Here is a 20,903-nt window from a genome sequence, read left to right as displayed (position 1 = left end):
CTTTAGAAGCCCGTTTTGTAGCCTGCAGGTTGAGCACAGGTCTGGTGGAGCACTGCCAACCACCCAAGTGTTTCATGAAGACCTGAGCTAGACCAAAATTCGTGCCCAGAGAGCAGACAGGAGCTGGGATGATTTGTTATTTCAGATCCGGCACCAATGGGTGCTCTAGCCTGGGGACAGACAGGGTTAGTGTATCAAGGTGTGGGGACAGCAATGCCAACTGGCACCGATTTCCTAGGCAGTGTGTTAGGTAATCACAGACAAACCACAGACCTGACTTCAACACTTCGTCTTTGTTCAAAAATACACAAACCTAAATAAGAAAATTAATAATTTTTAAAAGGGCACAAAGCACGCTTTTTGCTCTCCCTCCTTGCCTCTTTTCTTATTCATCACTTCTTTGAAGATGTTTCATACCACCACTCCCAACACCTATTCTGGTCACACTTTGTGCTTTGAACCGCTGTTCTTAATTGTTCCTTTTTAACCACTGTTTTTTAAGTAGCTTTGATGGGAAGAAGGGGGAAGGGAAGCGTTAGCAAGATCCAGATCCACTAGAGCACAAAACGCTACATCCAACTTGAAAGATTTGTTTAAGCCCCATTAACTTAATTGGGACTTAACGTCTTGTTCATTAGTTGTTTTTGCAGAAAATCCAGAGATCTCCACAATGAACCTGCGTGACTCCAGCACTGAGTCATGGGCACTGCATGAACGTGGTTTGATTGTGTCAAAATCACAGCCTTGGCGCTTCTCCCGTGATCCTCCTTTGTCAGCTACTTTGATAGCGTAGGCTGCTTGTCTGTGTTGAAATCAGTTTCACGGGGGCTCTCTGATCTGCCTGTGCACTGCTGTTTTGTTCTAACAGGCACGCAGCAGCTCCGAGGGACTTTGCAAACAATAATACAAACACAGGTGCACTTAGGACTTGCAAACCCTGATTTTAGCCACTTTGCCGGTTGGGTGCCACCGGGCCTAGAAACAACTTACAAACAGGACCAAAGATCAGACCTAATTTTAGTAAGCCTTTGGGCTCTGCGTCCCCTGACTGTGCTTGCTTTGATGAAAGATGATCATAGGATGAAAGGAAGCAGAAACCCAGCTGGCACCTGCTGGGAGGGCAGGGAGAGGGAATCTGGCAGACAGGAGGTTCCTACAGAGATTGCCAACACTACTACATGTCTGTTTTGCTTTTTGGGCAGCATGGCGAATCCAAAGGTGATAAACATTTGGCTTGGCTGGCCAGACAAGATGTGCCCGCATCGGATACTGCACTCCCTCCTTGCTCGCTAGCATCTCCGCACCTCTCAAGGCAGCCCCTTCTGTTGTGCTTCAAGTCCCTGAGCTTCAGAGGATCCAGGCTCTGCTGGAGTGAAACATGTAGGTGGGAATAGCTGCTCCCTTACAAAAGCAGGCTGGCTGGCTGGGCTCCTCTATACCAGACATTTGGACAACTCATTTCAAATTTCAGTTTGCAGCACAACACAAGGATTTTTATTAGAAGACATGTTCGAACCTCAGGCAGCTTTGAGGTTATTGTAGCGTTTTTAGGACAACATCTTTATTTGCAATTCAATTTCATGAAAAGACAAATCTTTAAACTGGGAGTGATTTTGTTCCCCAAACACTTTCAGTGAGGAAGAGCAAGTCTTTGAAGTGAAAAAGCTTGCTGTTGCCTGAGCACTGAACAAGGTTAGCAAAGATTGTTGACTCTCCTTTGGTTGATCCGAAATCCCAAGGAAAGCACTACAGCCCAGTTGTGCTTTTTAGCCAAAGAGCATTTGGAGTGTTTTCTTTTCACCAGTCACGATGCAATTTCTTTCTACAAATACCTAGAGGTTTTACCATGCCATCAAAAGTGCAGGTGAGCTGGCTTGATACACTTATCAACCAACGACCTGCAGCTGGAACAACTCACTGCCCCTGCAGCAGCAGTCAGCAAGTAACATCCTGGGATGGAGGACAGGCACACAGCTCAAAGATCAGAGCTTTCAAAACCCTCTCCTCACTCCCCTGCTCTCTCTGGAGAGGAGGGCAGCACGTCTGGGCATGAGCACCTGCACCCCGGGCACAGCGGCTAGGTTTTATGGAGGTGGTCTGGTTGCTGAGCCCCTTCTAGGGAGGAAGGGGCTGCTGATAACAGGACTGTGCCTGCACTCTATCTCAGAGCCTGGTGCTTACTTGCGCCGGAAACAACATGCTAGGAACAATGCAGACCTTCGTGGAAGCTATAGCAATTAGGTTAATGAAGAGCTGGGGCTGTCCCATATGTTTTCTGATCTGTTGTTCTTTGGGTCCCCTGTTGCACCTGTTCCTACAGCATCCAAACACCCTGAAGGCTTGGATTTTCCTGCACCAGACACAGGAACAGAAGGACGGCCAACCCACCACTGGCACAAGGTGGAGGCATAAATTGTTCAGACTTAGCCACCAGTTATGCCAGGAAATTAAACCTAGTGCTCATCCCTCCAAGCCAGTATTAGAGTAGCTAATAGCCCCAGCGTGGGATTTCTGAAATAGCCACAGATTCAGACACCAAACTGCTCCAGCTCTCCAGGACCTGCAGACCCAATCCCTGGGACTCCTTGGAGCATCCCTGCAGCCCCCCAGATCCCTCTCAGAAAGCCTCTGCTTTTTGCACAGGGTTGCAGTGCAGAGCACCAACCTCCACCTGCAGCGCCATCCCTCTCAGCCTGGGACAGGGGTTTGGAGTAGGCGACTTCTTGGGGCCCCTCAAATCCTATTTCCCAGGATCCTCTGACAAGTTTTTTCCCCAGGTGCAAGCTCAGGGAAAAAGCTGCCCTTCAGAGCTAGCTTTGCTCATTGCAAAGTCCAGGGGAGTCCATGCTCCCCAAACCCCTCAAAGACAGAGGGTCCATCGCTGCCCAGTGCACTTCTCTGAAGCACAATCACCTTCCAGAGCTACGCTTCAATGTTGACGTGAAAGCAGAGAATCTGTTTGTCATTTGCAACCATCCCCAGCTCATGCTGGAACATGAATAAAGTGCTTGAAAAGTCCCCAGAGACCCTGTCGCCAATTTCCATCACCTGCCAGACGGCACAGACTTGCTCCCACAGAGCAGACAAGGAAGGATGTTGTGAAGAGTCATTCACCATTTAATGGGCCAAGAACCAAAATCTGCAAGGAAACAGGAAGTAAAAGTGACAAAACAGAAGCAATGACCAGCCTGGTGTGCGTGTGCACACAGGAACGCGTGTGTTATTAGCTTCCTCTGGCAGCATCTGAAACACTTTTGTCAGTGCCTGAAGGACCGCCTATGAATCTGATGCAGCCAAACTGAACAAATGCTGCTTGCAGTCAGGAGAAAATGGAGAAAATAGTAATCTGTCTGACTTGTTCTCAGCACTTAACGTGCATTCAGTGAGCCAGATGCTTGTTTGTAAGTAATTACAGTTCCTTCACAAGAAACTTTTTATGTCCAGTAGGTTTTTAAAATCTGGATTTTAAAATCAATGTTTGAAAAGATGGAACTTTTAACCTTCTGGTGTGTCAGCTGGGATTTTACACCACTCTGCACAAAACCTAAACCCTCTATTCTGGCAAGGCAAATGAAACAGCACTGAATATTCCTGAAGAAAGAGCTAAGAGAAGGAACAGAAAACTAACCAGGCTGATCTGTACTGACCTCAGCAGTGATATCTACCTGCCCCAGTTCAAAAGAGCAGAGTGACAAATGTGTCCAGATGAACAGCTGGCCTGGCTCTAGTGCAAATAAACCACCAGCCTGAGCAAACTCTGCATGAAGAGGATGTCTGAGTAGCGCGTGCAAAATGCACTGTGGCTTTGCCAATTACTACGCAATGCAAACTGCCACTGTTTCCTCCAAAGGCACATGGTGAAGGTCTCTCAACTCTACCTCAGGCCCTGTCCCCGCCAAACTTGCAGGCACTCTGTAGGCTTAATAATTCAGCCTCTGTCAAATGGTGTGGCAAGCGGTCCGCCGATTAGGAAGGAAACAGTATCCTCTGCTACATCTGGTTGTTTGAAATAGTTGTGTCTTGGCCAAAAGTGAAAAGCTGTGAAGTAGCAAAAATCTTCTCTGTTCTCTGATGCTGACCCAGCAGTTCCTAACTAACCTGCAGGGCTTCTCTCTGCTGCCTTTGAGGGTGATCTAGATCAGACTCCAGCCTGGGAACAGCTCTGCGATGCAGACAGCATCCCCAGCTCTCCTCCCTGACAATCCCAGAGCCCCCGGCATGAGTTGTGACAATGAACACCTTGAGGATGGGGTGGAACCCTATCTGTCTCTCTTAGGATTTCTAGGACCACTCCCATCACCTTTTTGCTAAAATCATATCACTTCCCCATGGTGCATTTTGTTATTCATGTGAACCTAGCATTTCATCATGTCTGATTTTTATGTTATCTGGATTGTTTGCACTGACGCGCGATAAGATGAAGTGGGGACATCACAGCTCCATGCAGCATTGGCTGCGCTGTATTTCCCTCTTGGTTTAGGCCAGGCTGGGCTTGATTTCCCAAGATCGCAAAGAAAAACATCCTGCCTGATTGCAGCCCCTCCTTTCCCAGAAATTGCTCTGTAGAATAAGCCCTGAACAAAGTGTTTCCTGTCTTCTGTTTAACCCCTTTCCTTCTACCCAAGTGCTCCATGACCCAGGCCTGCTCCAAAAGGCATGGATTTAGCACAACTCCCTCCTCCTGCCCACTCAAAAGCTGTCAAAAGCCCAAAATGACAGCACTAGAGTGCCAGAAGCAAGCAAGTCACCTGCAATTTCACACCTGCCATCGCTGCTTTCATGGCAGCTGGTGAGGCGAGAAGTTGATGAAGGTCCCACTTGGCCCAGGCTGAAAGTCAAAGCAACTGTTGGGCTTTTCAGGGAATGTCCTTCCCTGACGTGGGAAGGCAGGTAGAAAACCTGCTGGCAGCTGCCCGGGGGCATCTGTTGCCTTGCTGAGGAGGTGTCTGTGCTTTTTTTTACACACCGACCTGTTCTTGGCAGCAGTTGTCCTGAGCTGGAAGAAAACATTGGCCATCATCAGCTGTGGAAGCACTTTCTGGGCTGTGGATTTCTCTCACCACTGGAGCCATGGCTGAATTGTGCTGGCCAAGTCTGCCTCCCTCCTAGGCAAGATTTAATAGCACCAGGTGAGTAGCAGTAACAACCCACCCATTTTGACTCCACTGGCTGAAGCTAACCTGCAGTTGTGCTCATTTCACCCTAGATGCCTGCATGGGAGGGGCTGTAAACCAAGCTACAGAGCCCCATAGTATGACTGCAAACGTTGCAGGCTGGACTGCAGTGCCTGCTGTTCTGCCCTCTACTGGGCTTTTTCTGCCCAATACCAACAGGAGGTTGGTAACTATATCGGCAAACCTATGCTGTACTTCTCCTTTGATGGGAAATACGGCTCCCAGGGAGCATGTCTTACGTTTTTGTGTGTCTCTGCAAGCTCTAGCACTCACTGTGGCAACATACTCCTCCAGAGCCACGGTTGAACACCCCTCACCATGTACCCACCACCAGCCCTACATTAGCAGCGTGCTCAAGCCAAGAAGCAGCAGCCAGTCCCCTGCAAGAACCAGAGGAATCCAAACAGGAGCAAGACAGAAAACAGACTCACAAAGGCCTGAGTATGTTGCGTTGCACAGACGTTGAATGTCGCAGTCTGGCCTCCTGGCCCTAATATCCTCTGACAGCTCCCAGAGCAGGAGCTGAGCAGGTTAGTGATTTGTTCATGACTCCAACTCCTGCAGAAGCTACTGCTTCAAAGTCCCTGCTGCCAGTCCTCAGCAAAACATGCAAGGAGCTGCAAGGACTTGCAGTCTCCAGAGCCTGTAGAAGAGACCTACCTTTGTGAGCTAAGAACCAGTGGCCAAATCCTGGGTCTAGTCCAGCCTTTGAAAACCAGAGCTCTGGAAGGCAACTTCAGCCAGGTCCTGGTAAATGACTGCTTGTTTGATGGCTAATCGTTTGTGAAAATACAAGGCAAACCCCAATGTGGACAGGGTTTAGACTGCCCATGCCACCTACCCCAAATCAAACACTACTTGTCTTTGACGCTTTAAGTAAAAGTTTGTTTCTAAGTCCCCTTCCGTTGGGCTGCAGATGCAACAATCTAAAGCGGCCTGGGTAGCTCAGCTCATCAGGGAAGTGTTAAGTGGTACCACAAAAACCATCCCCTCACCAAGCAGCAAACGTGCAGAGCCATGAAAGCACACACACACACCTCCCAGTTAATGTCACCTTCACAGCTTCCGTAACTCACAGCACAAAGAGGTATCTGTTCCAAAACAAGATGCCAGGCAAAGCAAGGATCCCGTTCTGAACAATGCCATGGGCCCAGGAAGCACTGAGGAATTTACGGGAAATAGAACAACAGGAAATAAGGAAAGTCCCTCCAGCAAAGACTGTGGACTTTTGGTGGTCGCATGGCAGCACACTGTTGATAGGAGCAATACAACAGAGTTACGAAGTGACTGTCTGGCAGCAAACATTCCCATGGCCACTCTTGCCAGGGCAGGATCTAGACAGACAGCAAACAATAGAAGAGCTGAGTTGACAGTCACAGCAATAGAGACATGCTCATTACAAAAACGACTTCCTGAAAACCCTAGAGGCCTGGACACGCCATGTCATCAGAGCTGGCAATTCATATCCTGAAGCAGGAATAAACCATGCCAGAAGAGGACCAAGAACCAAGGCACCTGGACAAGTACAGATGGAGGTTTTAACTACACCCTGGAATAATGTTAATTTTGAGGATAGATGTAGCCTGCATGCCATTGGAAGGAAGGGGACCTTCTTTGGGGGGTGGAATCTGTCCTTGGTGATACCTGCTGTGAGAAAGGGAGAAATGCAGGACTAATCCTGCCCAAACAGGGTCTCACTCTTGCTGCCTCCAGAAGTCACATGGGATGAACATTTGGAGTGGGATAATTGTCTAGTCTCTTTTCTGGTAGGAAAGGTCCTATAAGATTCCAGGCGAGGTAAAGAAAACCTGCTAGAAGCACCAGCTCTGGTCACCTCCTGGGAGAAAAGCGGGGCTGTCCTGACTGCAGCAGGATAGGAGCTGTGCTGGCCTGAGCAGCTGTCTCCAGAGGATGCTACAAGACTGCATGTAGAGGACAACAACAAGGACAAGCTAGGGGACCCATGTGGTGGTTTAGCTCTCAAAACAGCTCCTGCAGGGATTCGGAGCAGGGCGTTTCAGGCTAATCTCTACGTCCCCTCAGGGAACCTGAAGGATTACTGCTCTACATCTGCTCACACGGTTGGGCCCCACCTTGCCGCCAAGGCCACGGGGAAGCACTGGCAGCCACTGTGTTAATCGGTTTGGGATAAACAGCAATGGGCACTATCCCTCATGGTGCAGCAACTCCTGACCATCTCCCTTGCTCACTGGCCTGATGGCTTCTCTCGAGCCTTGCCTAGGGCAGGAACGCACCTCATGTTTCCTCAGGGGCTAGCTCTTGGCAGCTGCTACAGAATGCTACAGCACAGCTCCCTCGGCTGTGTCAAGGGCCAGGGAAGAGCAGCTACAGCAGTGCCTGGCCATCAGCAGCACCTGGCCATCACTAGCCCAGGGCAGTCTGGTTACAGCCCAAGCCAGGGTGGGAGTGGAGGCCCCTGGATAGTCACCCCAAATCCCCAGAGCTGTATGTTCACCAGCTAGCCCATGCTCTGCCAGCCCCCCAATAACATCCCAGCAGAAAGGCCTGGGAAAGTCCTGCATGGGTTTGTGCTGTTAACTGTGCATCAAGGTCACCTACTTGCTTTTCCTTCTGCTCTCCTCTCCCTCCTGAGCATCTTTCTCTCCAAGCTCACTGCTGGTCCAAGCACCTGTTTTATGGGATGCATCACTGAGCCTTCCTCCTTCCTTTCAGGGCCGGGAATGCTGGTTTGGGGTCTAGCTATGACTGTGCTGGCTCCCAGGTAGTCAGTGCCATCTGCCGGCTACTCTTTCCCTGACTGCTATGAAAACATGGAAAGCTGAATAAGCAAGCTCCCCAGAGTTCCTGTTTAACCAGTCCTTCCCCCACACCCTCATTCTGCTCCTGAAACCACATATCCACAGTGCACATTTAAAAGATGGATGTTTTCAGAAAAGGAGCGTTACATTTAAAACATTTTATTAAATAATGTTACAAATAGAACAATACATATCAAATTCCAAGTCAAGCAGATGTTTAATTTAGGATTATAACTTAAACATAACTTAAGACTCATTTAAAGTCCTTTAAGAGCTTTATAAATCATACTTGCTATATATATATATATATATATATACACATACAAATCTGAGACTTCCATTTTATTTGCAAATTATATGCAGGCATGTAATCTTACAAACATATCTGACATTTTAAAATGGCCTGTGCCCAGATCAGTGATCAGAGACCTACTCAGGAACAGGTGCTTTAAACATTTACTGTTAACAGCACTGAAATACCCACAGTAAAAGTCACTCAAGAAATTATATATTTATATATACACCTGTATTACAGTAATCCCATGGGGATGAGATCATTTCAGATCTACTTGCTGCATTCAGAAACTGAAGTACCTATTACAAGCACCAACATTCCTAGTGCTATTAGCAAAAAAGTCCACAAGCTTTCTGTTCTGGGACATGCAGCAGAAACCCAAATAACTGTCCATTTATGTCTGGGACATCATCTTAAAATAAACTGATTTCAACAATAAACCAGATCAATGGCTTCAAAGCAATTCAATGAATGTTTCTTAATCCCAATTATTTTGTTTCTGCAAGTATAACCCATGTCTCCAGAGAAGGCATCTCCAGCAGTGTAGGAAGTGATGTGAAATAATGCATGTCTTCACCTCACCGAGGTACCTTTGAGTAGAACAGAGGAGAAACCAGCCTCCTCTTTAGGCAGCAGCTTACTATTTGCTCACCATCTGGACAAGAGATGGCAAGCTCCCAGTTATGATAACTACATGACTGAATGCAGACAGTATTTTGCCAGAAGGCCAGAATTTTGCCCTCTGCTTGTTTGTCTTCAGTGAAAATACCAGACAGCTTGAGTTCAAAATTTGAGCAATACACAAGGTGAATCATCTTGTCAGCAAGAGGTAAAAACATCTGGACAGCTGCTGATCTCCATGCAGTTTCATTTCCTGAAAACCTGAGACATAAGTAAAGATGGCTTCAATTCCTGCAGAGAGAACAAAATTCCGCTATAAATTAGAAAATTGGCATAGATTTGTATTCTCTCTCATGTCAGAGGAATTTTGTATGCAGCAGGCAGCAAAAATACACAAAAGTGTTCCTAATGTTATATACAGCTAGACAGGCAACTCAGCACAATCATCCTTTAGGAGCTGAATAACCATTTCCAAATAAATTGATCAGCCTCCTTAGGAACTTTTATGCAATACCAAGATGCATATTAGGTACCCCAAATGCATATTGCTATTTCTGCAAATGTATAGCAATTAACAGTTCTGATGACTTCTGTGATTAAAAGGAAGAGAACTGGGAAGTGTAGCTCTCTTGCATGCTTACCTGAAACACCTGGAGTTAAACCATCTTGCCAGCATGCTGGAAACTGCCTTCAATAGTAAGGCTCTGGCAGCTGCTATAAAACAGAAATGAAAAGTACTTTAGTGATAACTGTTATATATCAAATGGATTTTAGAAAAGTGATTCCAATGCTTTTCATGCTGATTTTTGAGACACAACTTACCTGGAAGGAGTGAATTTCTTTGCTGCAAGAAGAAAGAAAAATATTATCATTTCAAGATGAAAGCCCTCTCATGCAAACTTTATTTTAATTAAAAATTTTTCTGAATATTTGATAAAGAAACATCGATCTAATAACAAATCTCATAGGCAGTTATTACTGTGTTATTAGCCCCGTCTCAAAATCCCGCTCACTTTCCCTGGCAGTAATTACTGATGAATAGCTGTTGCTTTCCCCTCCCCTCTAATTATTTTCTTAAATTATTTTTTTAAACTTTTGGATGTTTAAATGCTCATCGTAAAGCCAAATGTAGCACATATGCAGGCTTTCTGAAAATAATTTTGTAATTTGTTTAAATGAGCTTTTACTTTTTCAAAAAGCTTTTTGAATCTGGAGGTACCACACACACACACAAATCAGGAAGGTAAATAAAACAGTCCAATCTCTTACCTTTTCTTCTTAAACGTCTTGCTAGCCAAAGGAAGAATGATGCTGCAGTCAACACAGAGGCACTTGTGGCTGTTATACCCACAGTGACATAGTTGACTTGTTTGGCTTGTCCAGAAGCTGAAAGAAAAAAAGTTTCAGTGAGACCAGGATGCATGCGAGGTCTTTGAAACCCTGTTTCTTCCCTTTCCTTGTGCTCTTCCAGAAGAAACCAAAACTGCTGCTTGTCACTTGCTTGTTCTATCTCTTGCTGAGATAGGGGACATCCTGTGCATAAGATGAAATGCTACATACCAAAAATTATCCCACCTGTTGCCAAAGCAACAGCAAGGCAATAGGCTAACTATCCCAGGGTCTGTCTAAGCTCCAGCCACAAGCTAAAATTTATGCTCTTTTTTTTTTTTTTTTTTTTCCAAACTCTGGTTCATATTGATTCCTGCTGTGGTTTCTTCCCCTTCGAAGAGTTCCACTGAAACCAATGAAATTATTCAAGACTCTAAACTATGCCCAAATAAAGGGGAGTTGAGCTCTTAGCATGTTAAGCAAAGACATTTCATGTGGGCCAAGCATGTGCCTACTGAGAACAGAGACAGCTCTTACTGCCTTGGATGGGAAGGCAAGGCTGAGACTTTTGCCCTGTAAAATTACAGCCTTTCACAGAAAAGCTCTGTGAGTTTCTTGGGTGAACTGCTTAGCTGAAGACTTCTCACACCAACTTTACAAATCTATACTTCTTCCACTGAGAAGTAGACTGAAGAATGCAAAATCCCTACAAAGTTATACTTTTCTAGAAAAGCTCCTTATTTATATGCAAACAGCTCAAGATTATAAATATTTTATTAAAGAACAAACAAAAAAACAAAGTCAGGTTAAGGCTTCTGTTATTTTTAAGAAATCAAGATTTCCCAACAAGACCTTTAAGGAATTTTCTCCTTTATTTTCAAGGAACGTATTCCGAGATTTCATTAGGCTTTTTTCTTTGTGCGCTAGAAGTTCTAACTCACTGGCTGCTGTTATCTTCTCTACCCTTACATATCTCCTTCACTTAACTAGAAACCTAGTGACACTTTTCTGTGCCTGTTCTTAGACAAACTACCTTCACATGTGGGCGGACTGGCACTCCAGTTTCCTGAGCTATTGCATTTAAGAACATGAGAACCACTGAGCTTCCATCCTTCTGAACAAGTGAAGTTGCAGAATGTGTTGTAAGTGAAGTTCCCAGTATCAGGTGAGCAAACCATAGAGCCTTTCTCAGGACTCGTCAGTGATTCACATTGTACAACTGAAATATAGGATGAAATGGTTAAGAGTCATAAAGTGCCTTTTCTGTCTTTGGCCCTACTCTTTGCACTACTACATGTATACTACTTTCAAAGTACTTTGAATTTAGGGTGGAAGCAGTTCTCAGAGCCAAAATCACATATTTTTAAGGCAAGGCAGGTCACAGCTGAAAGCATAAGAACTCTATTACCTCCAACCTCTACTGAGGCCATGGTACTACCTTGCACACCCAACCAGGGCTGGAGAGTGACTGAATTTAACCTGGGCCCTCACTAAGGGAACAGGATTTCAGTGTGTTGCACATTGACAAGGAAATATTTTCCAACCCAGTAACTCTTAACTTTGCATTTTGGGAATGGCTCTGACCACTGCCCTTCTGCCATGCACTCAGTGCTGGAGGAGCCCTCCGGTACATAGCCCTCCTGGCAGTGGAAATCACAACAGGAGTGACAGACAAGATCTCAAGGGGCATGGTCACAGGTCATGAAACCTTCTAGCCAGGTTACAGCCTCACACCTCACAGCTGTAACATACGGATCACAAGAGCAGTCAGCACAGATGTCTAAGGAATTCAGCATGCTCATGCTGATAGCCCCAAGTGCTCGGGTGGGCAGGGATAAGGAAAGGTACCTTCACAGGATGGCTGCTCCCCAATCCAGTCCCCAGAAGATCCGCACTGCAGCGTGGCTGGTCCTTTCAGGACAAATCCTTCCTCACAAGTGAACGTGCAGTTGGTACCCCAGGTGACATTCACAGAGGGATCGGAGCAGTTCACAGAGCCATGCGCAATGGGTGTTAAGGCAGGGCAGGTCACAGCTGAAAGCATAAGAACTCTATTACCTCCAACCTCTACTGAGGCCATGGTACTACCTTGCACACCCAACCAGGGCTCGAGAGTGACTGAATTTAACCTGGGCCCTCACTAAGGGAACAGGATTTCAGTGTGTTGCACATTGACAAGGAAATATTTTCCAACCCAGTAACTCTTAACTTTGCATTTTGGGAATGGCTCTGACCACTGCCCTTCTGCCATGCACTCAGTGCTGGAGGAGCCCTCCGGAACATAGCCCTCCTGGCAGTGGAAATCACAACAGGAGTGACAAGATCTCAAGGGGCATGGTCACAGGTCATGAAACCTTCTAGCCAGGTTACAGCCTCACACTTCACAGCTGTAACATACGGATCACAAGAGCAGTCAGCACAGATGTCTAAGGAATTCAGCATGCTCATGCTGATAGCCCCAAGTGTTCGGGTGGGCAGGGATAAGGAAAGGTACCTTCACAGGATGGCTGCTCCCCAATCCAGTCCCCAGAAGATCCGCACTGCAGCGTGGCTGGTTTTGTCAGGACAAATCCTTCCTCACAAGTGAACATGCAGTTGGTACCCCAGGTGACATTCACAGAGGGATCGGAGCAGTTCACAGAGCCGTGAGCAATGGGTGTTAAGGCAGGGCAGGTCACAGCTGAAAGCATAAGAACTCTATTACCTCCAACCTCTACTGAGGCCATGGTACTACCTTGCACACCCAACCAGGGCTGGAGAGTGACTGAATTTAACCTGGGCCCTCACTAAGGGAACAGGATTTCAGTGTGTTGCACATTGACAAGGAAATATTTTCCAACCCAGTAACTCTTAACTTTGCATTTTGGGAATGGCTCTGACCACTGCCCTTCTGCCATGCACTCAGTGCTGGAGGAGCCCTCCGGAACATAGCCCTCCTGGCAGTGGAAATCACAACAGGAGTGACAAGATCTCAAGGGGCATGGTCACAGGTCATGAAACCTTCTAGCCAGGTTACAGCCTCACACCTCACAGCTGTAACATACGGATCACAAGAGCAGTCAGCACAGATGTCTAAGGAATTCAGCATGCTCATGCTGATAGCCCCAAGTGTTCGGGTGGGCAGGGATAAGGAAAGGTACCTTCACAGGATGGCTGCTCCCCAATCCAGTCCCCAGAAGATCCGCACTGCAGCGTGGCTGGTCCTTTCAGGACAAATCCTTCCTCACAAGTGAACATGCAGTTGGTACCCCAGGTGACATTCACAGAGGGATCGGAGCAGTTCACAGAGCCGTGAGCAATGGGTGTTAAGGCAGGGCAGGTCACAGCTGAAAGCATAAGAACTCTATTACCTCCAACCTCTACTGAGGCCATGGTACTACCTTGCACACCCAACCAGGGCTCGAGAGTGACTGAATTTAACCTGGGCCCTCACTCAGGGAACAGGATTTCAGTGTGTTGCACATTGACAAGGAAATATTTTCCAACCCAGTAATTCTTCACTCTGCATTTTGGGAATGGCTCTGACCACTGCCCTTCTGCCATGCACTCAGTGCTGGAGGGGCCCTCCAGAACATAGCCCTCCTGGCAGTGGAAATCACAACAGGAGTGACAGACAAGATCTCAAGGGGCATGGTCACAGGTCATGAAACCTTCTAGCCAGGTTACAGCCTCACACCTCACAGCTGTAACATACGGATCACAAGAGCAGTCAGCACAGATGTCTAAGGAATTCAGCATGCTCATGCTGATAGCCCCAAGTGCTCGGGTGGGCAGGGATAAGGAAAGGTACCTTCACAGGATGGCTGCTCCCCAATCCAGTCCCCAGAAGATCCGCACTGCAGCGTGGCTGGTTTTGTCAGGACAAATCCTTCCTCACAAGTGAACATGCAGTTGGTACCCCAGGTGACATTCACAGAGGGATCGGAGCAGTTCACAGAGCCGTGAGCAATGGGTGTTAAGGCAGGGCAGGTCACAGCTGAAAGCATAAGAACTCTATTACCTCCAACCTCTACTGAGGCCATGGTACTACCTTGCACACCCAACCAGGGCTGGAGAGTGACTGAATTTAACCTGGGCCCTCACTAAGGGAACAGGATTTCAGTGTGTTGCACATTGACAAGGAAATATTTTCCAACCCAGTAACTCTTAACTTTGCATTTTGGGAATGGCTCTGACCACTGCCCTTCTGCCATGCACTCAGTGCTGGAGGAGCCCTCTGGAACATAGCCCTCCTGGCAGTGGAAATCACAACAGGAGTGACAGACAAGATCTCAAGGGGCATGGTCACAGGTCATGAAACCTTCTAGCCAGGTTACAGCCTCACACCTCACAGCTGTAACATACAGATCACAAGAGCAGTCAGCACAGATGTCTAAGGAATTCAGCATGCTCATGCTGATAGCCCCAAGTGCTCGGGTGGGCAGGGATAAGGAAAGGTACCTTCACAGGATGGCTGCTCCCCAATCCAGTCCCCAGAAGATCCGCACTGCAGCGTGGCTGGTTTTGTCAGGACAAATCCTTCCTCACAAGTGAACATGCAGTTGGTACCCCAGGTGACATTCACAGAGGGATCGGAGCAGTTCACAGAGCCGTGAGCAATGGGTGTTAAGGCAGGGCAGGTCACAGCTGAAAGCATAAGAACTCTATTACCTCCAACCTCTACTGAGGCCATGGTACTACCTTGCACACCCAACCAGGGCTCGAGAGTGACTGAATTTAACCTGGGCCCTCACTCAGGGAACAGGATTTCAGTGTGTTGCACATTGACAAGGAAATATTTTCCAACCCAGTAATTCTTCACTCTGCATTTTGGGAATGGCTCTGACCACTGCCCTTCTGCCATGCACTCAGTGCTGGAGGGGCCCTCCAGAACATAGCCCTCCTGGCAGTGGAAATCACAACAGGAGTGACAGACAAGATCTCAAGGGGCATGGTCACAGGTCATGAAACCTTCTAGCCAGGTTACAGCCTCACACCTCGCAGCTGTAACATACAGATCACAAGAGCAGTCAGCACAGATGTCTAAGGAATTCAGCATGCTCATGCTGATAGCCCCAAGTGCTCGGGTGGGCAGGGATAAGGAAAGGTACCTTCACAGGATGGCTGCTCCCCAATCCAGTCCCCAGAAGATCCGCACTGCAGCGTGGCTGGTCCTTTCAGGACAAATCCTTCCTCACAAGTGAACGTGCAGTTGCTACCCCAGGTGACATTCACAGAGGGATCGGAGCAGTTCACAGAGCCATGCGCAATGGGTGTTAAGGCAGGGCAGGTCACAGCTGAAAGCATAAAAGACAGCACAAACATTAGTCTGGAACAAACTGAAGTGTTTTTACTTTCCTGAAGCTTGGCGACATATCCGCTGCATAGAAGCATCTTTAGGAAGGAGACTTACTATCCTGCCATTTCAGAAAGCAGATAGGAGTGGAAAGATGTCAAAATGGAAGACTGACTGTTTTAAGGCAAGGCTGTAAATTCATCTGCAGTTCATGACAGCAGCTGGTTACTATCAAAAGTTTTCCCCGTTTGACTGCTACTTGGTGATGTACGATGCTTTTACTTGCTTAACAATAGCTTATTGTATGCTGAACACCTCAAAAATAGCTAGTCAGGAGTACTTGGCCTGATGTGAACAGTCAGACAAGATCACCTCCATTCCCCATTCTCCACTTAAAGGCAGAAAAGGTTTTCCCTACATCATAGTCTAAACCAGGACTGGGACATTGGCCGTTTTATCTCTTCAGGATGAGGGAGACCTGTGTGCTGCAATACAATAGCATCTTCACCGGAGTATTAAAGTAATGGGCCAGAATCTCAGTTTATATCCACTATGAGCTATGTACATGTATCCACAGAGCTATGTATAATGTGGAAATCCCATCTACCATTGTGTTATAAGGTCACCTTTTCACAATAGAAGAGGGGCAGACCAGTCCCCATAAAAATTACAGTATACTGGTTTCAATTTAGTCAGCTCATAGCCTTTTTCACACCGAACTGCGCATGACAAGTTATAGCCAGAGCTCTCCAATGAATGGTTGCACTCAAGATTCCCATGATCAAGTTTCGGTACCCCATCACAAGTCTTAACTTCAAAGAAGCACAAGGTACAGAGTCGGTCTCTTTGGCTAACGAGGCAAATCAAGCCAGACAAACTGAGCACTAGCTAGCATGACCATCTCCCCAGCTGGAAAGAAGGATGAAGTAACCTTACCAAGTTCACAATTCCTCCCATAGAATCCAGGGTTACAATCGCAGGTGTAATTGTTAATAGTCTCATTGCATTTCCCATTGCCACTGCAGGTAGACTCGTTGCAAGAAGCTGCAAAAAAAAAGTCAATCAAATAGAATCAGCAATGGCCACTACTGAAACTTGGTTGGTGCTTCATTTATCTTTCTGGAACTAAACGAGCACTTTGTAGAGCAAAAGAAAGTCAGGGAATTTTGCTACATAAGGCTATTCCGTCATTTCATGGAATCGTTTCAGAAATCAATAGCTTTGACAAACTAGCTCACAGGGAAAGAATTCCACTGGCTGGAAACTCCATGACCACTTGTTCTCAGTTATTAGCAATAATTAAAATGCAAAAGGAACAATATACTATGGGGTAGGCAGAAATCCTCAGACATTCTTCATTAACTCACCACTGCTCTGATTTGGCAGATATTTCACTTAGATTTATTTTTTTGACCTATCGTTAGCCATCTCTACACAAATCTAAACCAGCGTTCTGTAGTTAGCAGAGAGAGACAGACACCTCCAAAAGGACAATTCTCATCTAGCTCAGTCACCTACTTCAGAGTAGGATCAGTCATCTTCTGGAAGAGCCTGTTTCTCTCCACTGATTATGGAGAGGGTCTAATAACTCCCTTAGAAAAGATGTATGATATTCTGGGAGCTAGAAGGTAGGTGAGATCAATCCAGCTCTTAGAATAAGGTCAGCCTCAGCTCTGTAATGATAAATGTACTGGTGTTTACAGGGTCAGGTAGTTAATATCTAAGGCCAGGTTAAACAACCCATCCCACTATCTCATCTCCACAGGAGCTCACTGAAAAGGACTTTTTGATACCATACCTCTATAGCACAAGGCGACCTTCTTTTTCTCACAATTCTCATCATTCCATTTGCCATCATCCGTCCCTCTTTTGATGTAGATTTCAACACAGTCCTCATTTTTTCCTGTGCCATTTGGCTCACCGGTAGCCCAGTTTTTATCATCTCCCAGTGATTTGTTTGTTCCTATCCAGGTCCAGTTACCATTAATTTTTCTGATTCCAATCCAGTAGTAACCCGGATTGAAGGGTAAGATTTCATTGAGATAGTAGTTTTCGCTCTTATTCTGAATGGCAACCAAGTTAGTATGAAACTTTTTGCACCACTTCTCTGCTTCATCATAGGTCATGTTTGTATCTGAATAATTGTATGTCCAACAATTCACCCCCTCCAGTATTGTAAGCCCTGGAACAAAAAGATGGCAAAAAGTTGCTATCGGACTTTTTCCCCTCCTTCTCTAGGATAGGATCCATAAAGCTCTACAAATATTGCACATTTGTCAATATCTGAAACTGCACAAAGTTAGCAGCAATTATTTTATAAATGATTAATCAGCAAGCTTCAAATCAGGTATGTCACCATCAAGCATAGCAACTTCAGCCTGTGAAACTATGTCTGATCACACAAAGCTCTGCAGACTTCATGGTAAATCATAGGAGCCAATTACATCTTTGACAGTTAAGCAGGGTAACATGCCATTGCAGCTACTGCTTTCTATGGGAATCTAGCCTCAAGCTAATTAGGTCACATTCAGAAAAAATCTGCTTAATTCTGAGCTTAAACCCAAGCACGCTGACATTACCATCCATCTAGTTTTCTGCAGACATATACACTTACCATAAGCAAGAAGAGAGAGGAACCACAAGCAAGTCATGTTTCTGAGTTTTGTCTTTTATGCAGATGGCTATGAAAGATCAAAGGAACACAATTGTATAGAACATACACTGCTTTTTTACAATTCAGTATAAAATATCATCCACTTAATCTCTTCTACATTTAAACAATCATTCTAAAGAATTAAATAAGACAGCAATTCTTGGGAGATTAATCATCTAAAACAGTTCTTAATGTCAAGATAGTTTTTAAATAGCTTTTTAAAAACTAACAGAATTCTACCTATCCAGTCTTCCTCTAGCTGAGCAATGAAATATAATAAAACACTCCATATATACTCACAGGTGTAGTTGTATTGGTCAGGTGCTATAGAAGTCCTCTAATATTTAGCAGGGACTGCTAAATTAAACTGCTGAATATGGACTTGAAGATTCAACTCAAAGCGTCCAGACTCTGTACCCCTTGCCTTTACTACTGCCTTTTATTCTCTCAGCCAGCCCGTCCTTCATGGTACGGGAAATCCCACATGGAAAAAAAATTCTTGGAAAACCCCAGGATCACATCCTTACAAATTAAGCTTGATGTTTCCCCTTGCCAATCAACCCTCCCACAAAGACTTGCTGTGCTGACAAGCTGCCAAGTGCTGGATTACAGTTTTACTGACAGAAACACACAATTCCAGGATATCAGGAAAGAACAAGAAGAGTTTGCTGCATGAGTAAGCAGATTCCAACTTTTCTCCTAGAAAGTTTTGCACCCAAGAGGTACCAGCTCTTCGGGCATCTCAGTAAGAAAGGCACTGACATCAAAAGCTGGTTAACTAGTTTGAGTAAAAGATGAAAACCGCACCACTGGGCAAGCCTTTCCTTGTGGACCACAGCATGCTGTGCAAAGTTCCCATCCGTGGTGAAGTTCACCAGCTCCAGATTTACTAGTGGTCATACAGGGTCTTGTTCACAATATAAATTCAATTGCTGATAACAGTCAAGCCCAGAATGCAGGCTTCGCTTTGGACAACATGCTCCGATATCCTCATCTCAACAGAGCTACAATTCCTGACCACGTGCATGCCATATTTCAGGAGGACAAGACAATACGCTAGTCATATACTGAATTCATGCACATTGACTGTGGATACACTGATTAATTACACCACTGTGTAATGCAGTCACACAGCATCCATGGCATGAGGCACACACCTGAGTAGTCACAGACACTGCCACAGCTGGTTAGTAAGCAGTCACAGGTGACTCAGAGTGCACCTGAGAAGGCAGCAAGCACAAGGATCACTAAGTCCTCATACAATAGCCTTCCAGCTGCACCACTCCACCATCCTCCTGCACGCCTTCACACATATGCCACGTAGGTGACAAGGTCAGTGACTTCCCACGCTACATACAACACTAATCTCGACTGTAATCACCTAAGAATCTTTCTGACCCCTCTTTGTTACAGGAGGTCTGCTTGTACTCCAGCAGATGGCCCAGTTGCCAAATTAGTGCTCCAGGCACAAAGATTCACCCATAGGGTTAAGGTTTAGCCAGGCTCAATGCTGAAAGGTCTCAACAAGCACCATCAGCAATAGGACGACACAGGGCATCACCTACTTCCTATCTGTAAAATGGTTACAGTTTATAAAGTACAGGTTGAAATACATATTTTGGAGGCTCAGCCTGTATTTCCAGAATGAAGTGAGTGGCTCCTGGACCCCAATTTAAGATGTCAGGTGATGTCAATTTCCCAATCAGTACTATAGAGGTATTATTTCACTAGCTCAACATGTGCACCATCAGCATCACCCTGGCACATACCGTACTGCACTTCACCACACTAGCATCCTAGCAGCAACTGATTGGCTTGAATGTGCACTTCGTTATTCGGGTTCACAACTGCTCGGCTTCACACTGTAGATCAGTTCCTCAGCACTTATGAGGGAAGGAGGACTGTCATTTGGTCTTTCAAAAGCATTATTCCCTTTTACTAACCCATGCCCTTAGGGATGGTGAGGGATATGACAGATCCCCTGCACATCACACTGTCAGACCATAGGACACAAAATGGTCTCCATTATCTAATTGGATGCAAGTAGCATATCTATAGGCTACCTTCAAGGGTAGGCATGTAGGGTATCTATAAGAAGCACACCTACTTCATCAGATCTCTTCCTCAAAACCAGGAGAAGGCATAGCACATTCTCTTTAAATTCAGCATAACAAGTGCCCTAAGAATGGACATATATCAACCTATTTCTAAGTGAGTTATGTTAAGATATGCCTTCCAATACCCGCTGACATCTACCAGCACTCTATTCCACCTGGAGTTGGTGATGGTAAATATTACAACAGAACAGGTAGATCAGGTAAAGGCATAAAGTAGTTTCAAGAACTGGCTTTTCCTTTTGTTGAAAAAGTGAAACATGTGTGAACACCCGTAGCTTGATAAATCTCTGCCTATTAAGAGAAGGCAAAGGAAAGAGAACAGAGTAAGCAGTATACTCTAAAACAGCACCACTTCGTATCAAAATAAGAGTTTCCTAGAAATTGCAATGAAGTCCTTGAAAGCCTGTCAAAATCAGCTACCGATTAGAGTGAGAATTAAAAAGAGCATACTGAATATTTGCAGGGAGAGGCAGGTGTGAACTAGCAAAGCTAGAATCAGACACATGCCATCAAGAAACTCTGAAATGTTGAGGTTAACTCCTGGCTATTCTACAGCCACATTCTGTGACCTCAGGTCTGGGCCAGCTTCTTATAACAACCAGACTTCCAGAGACTTACAGTTAGCATCAGGTCAGAGCTGATTTCTTTAGCCTCAGCTG

The 20,903-nt window shown here is 45.8% G+C and overlaps 1 protein-coding gene across 1 annotated transcript; it reads right to left on the bottom strand.

The window, feature by feature from the left end:
- Positions 1 to 11,397: 11,397 nt before the first annotated feature.
- SELE (selectin E) lies at positions 11,398 to 17,600 on the bottom strand. Its single transcript, XM_050712344.1, is given in 10 exon segments — positions 11,398 to 11,418; positions 11,744 to 11,940; positions 12,048 to 12,233; positions 12,694 to 12,879; positions 13,340 to 13,525; positions 13,990 to 14,175; positions 14,640 to 14,825; positions 15,290 to 15,475; positions 16,411 to 16,518; positions 17,273 to 17,600. Coding segments are annotated over 10 exon segments (1,770 nt in total).
- Between the last annotated feature and the right edge of the window lie 3,303 nt (positions 17,601 to 20,903).

Source organism: Cygnus atratus, chromosome 8, assembly GCF_013377495.2.
Source record: "Cygnus atratus isolate AKBS03 ecotype Queensland, Australia chromosome 8, CAtr_DNAZoo_HiC_assembly, whole genome shotgun sequence".
Lineage (NCBI taxonomy): Eukaryota > Metazoa > Chordata > Aves > Anseriformes > Anatidae > Cygnus > Cygnus atratus.
This window is presented reverse-complemented; position numbering and strand designations above follow the sequence as displayed.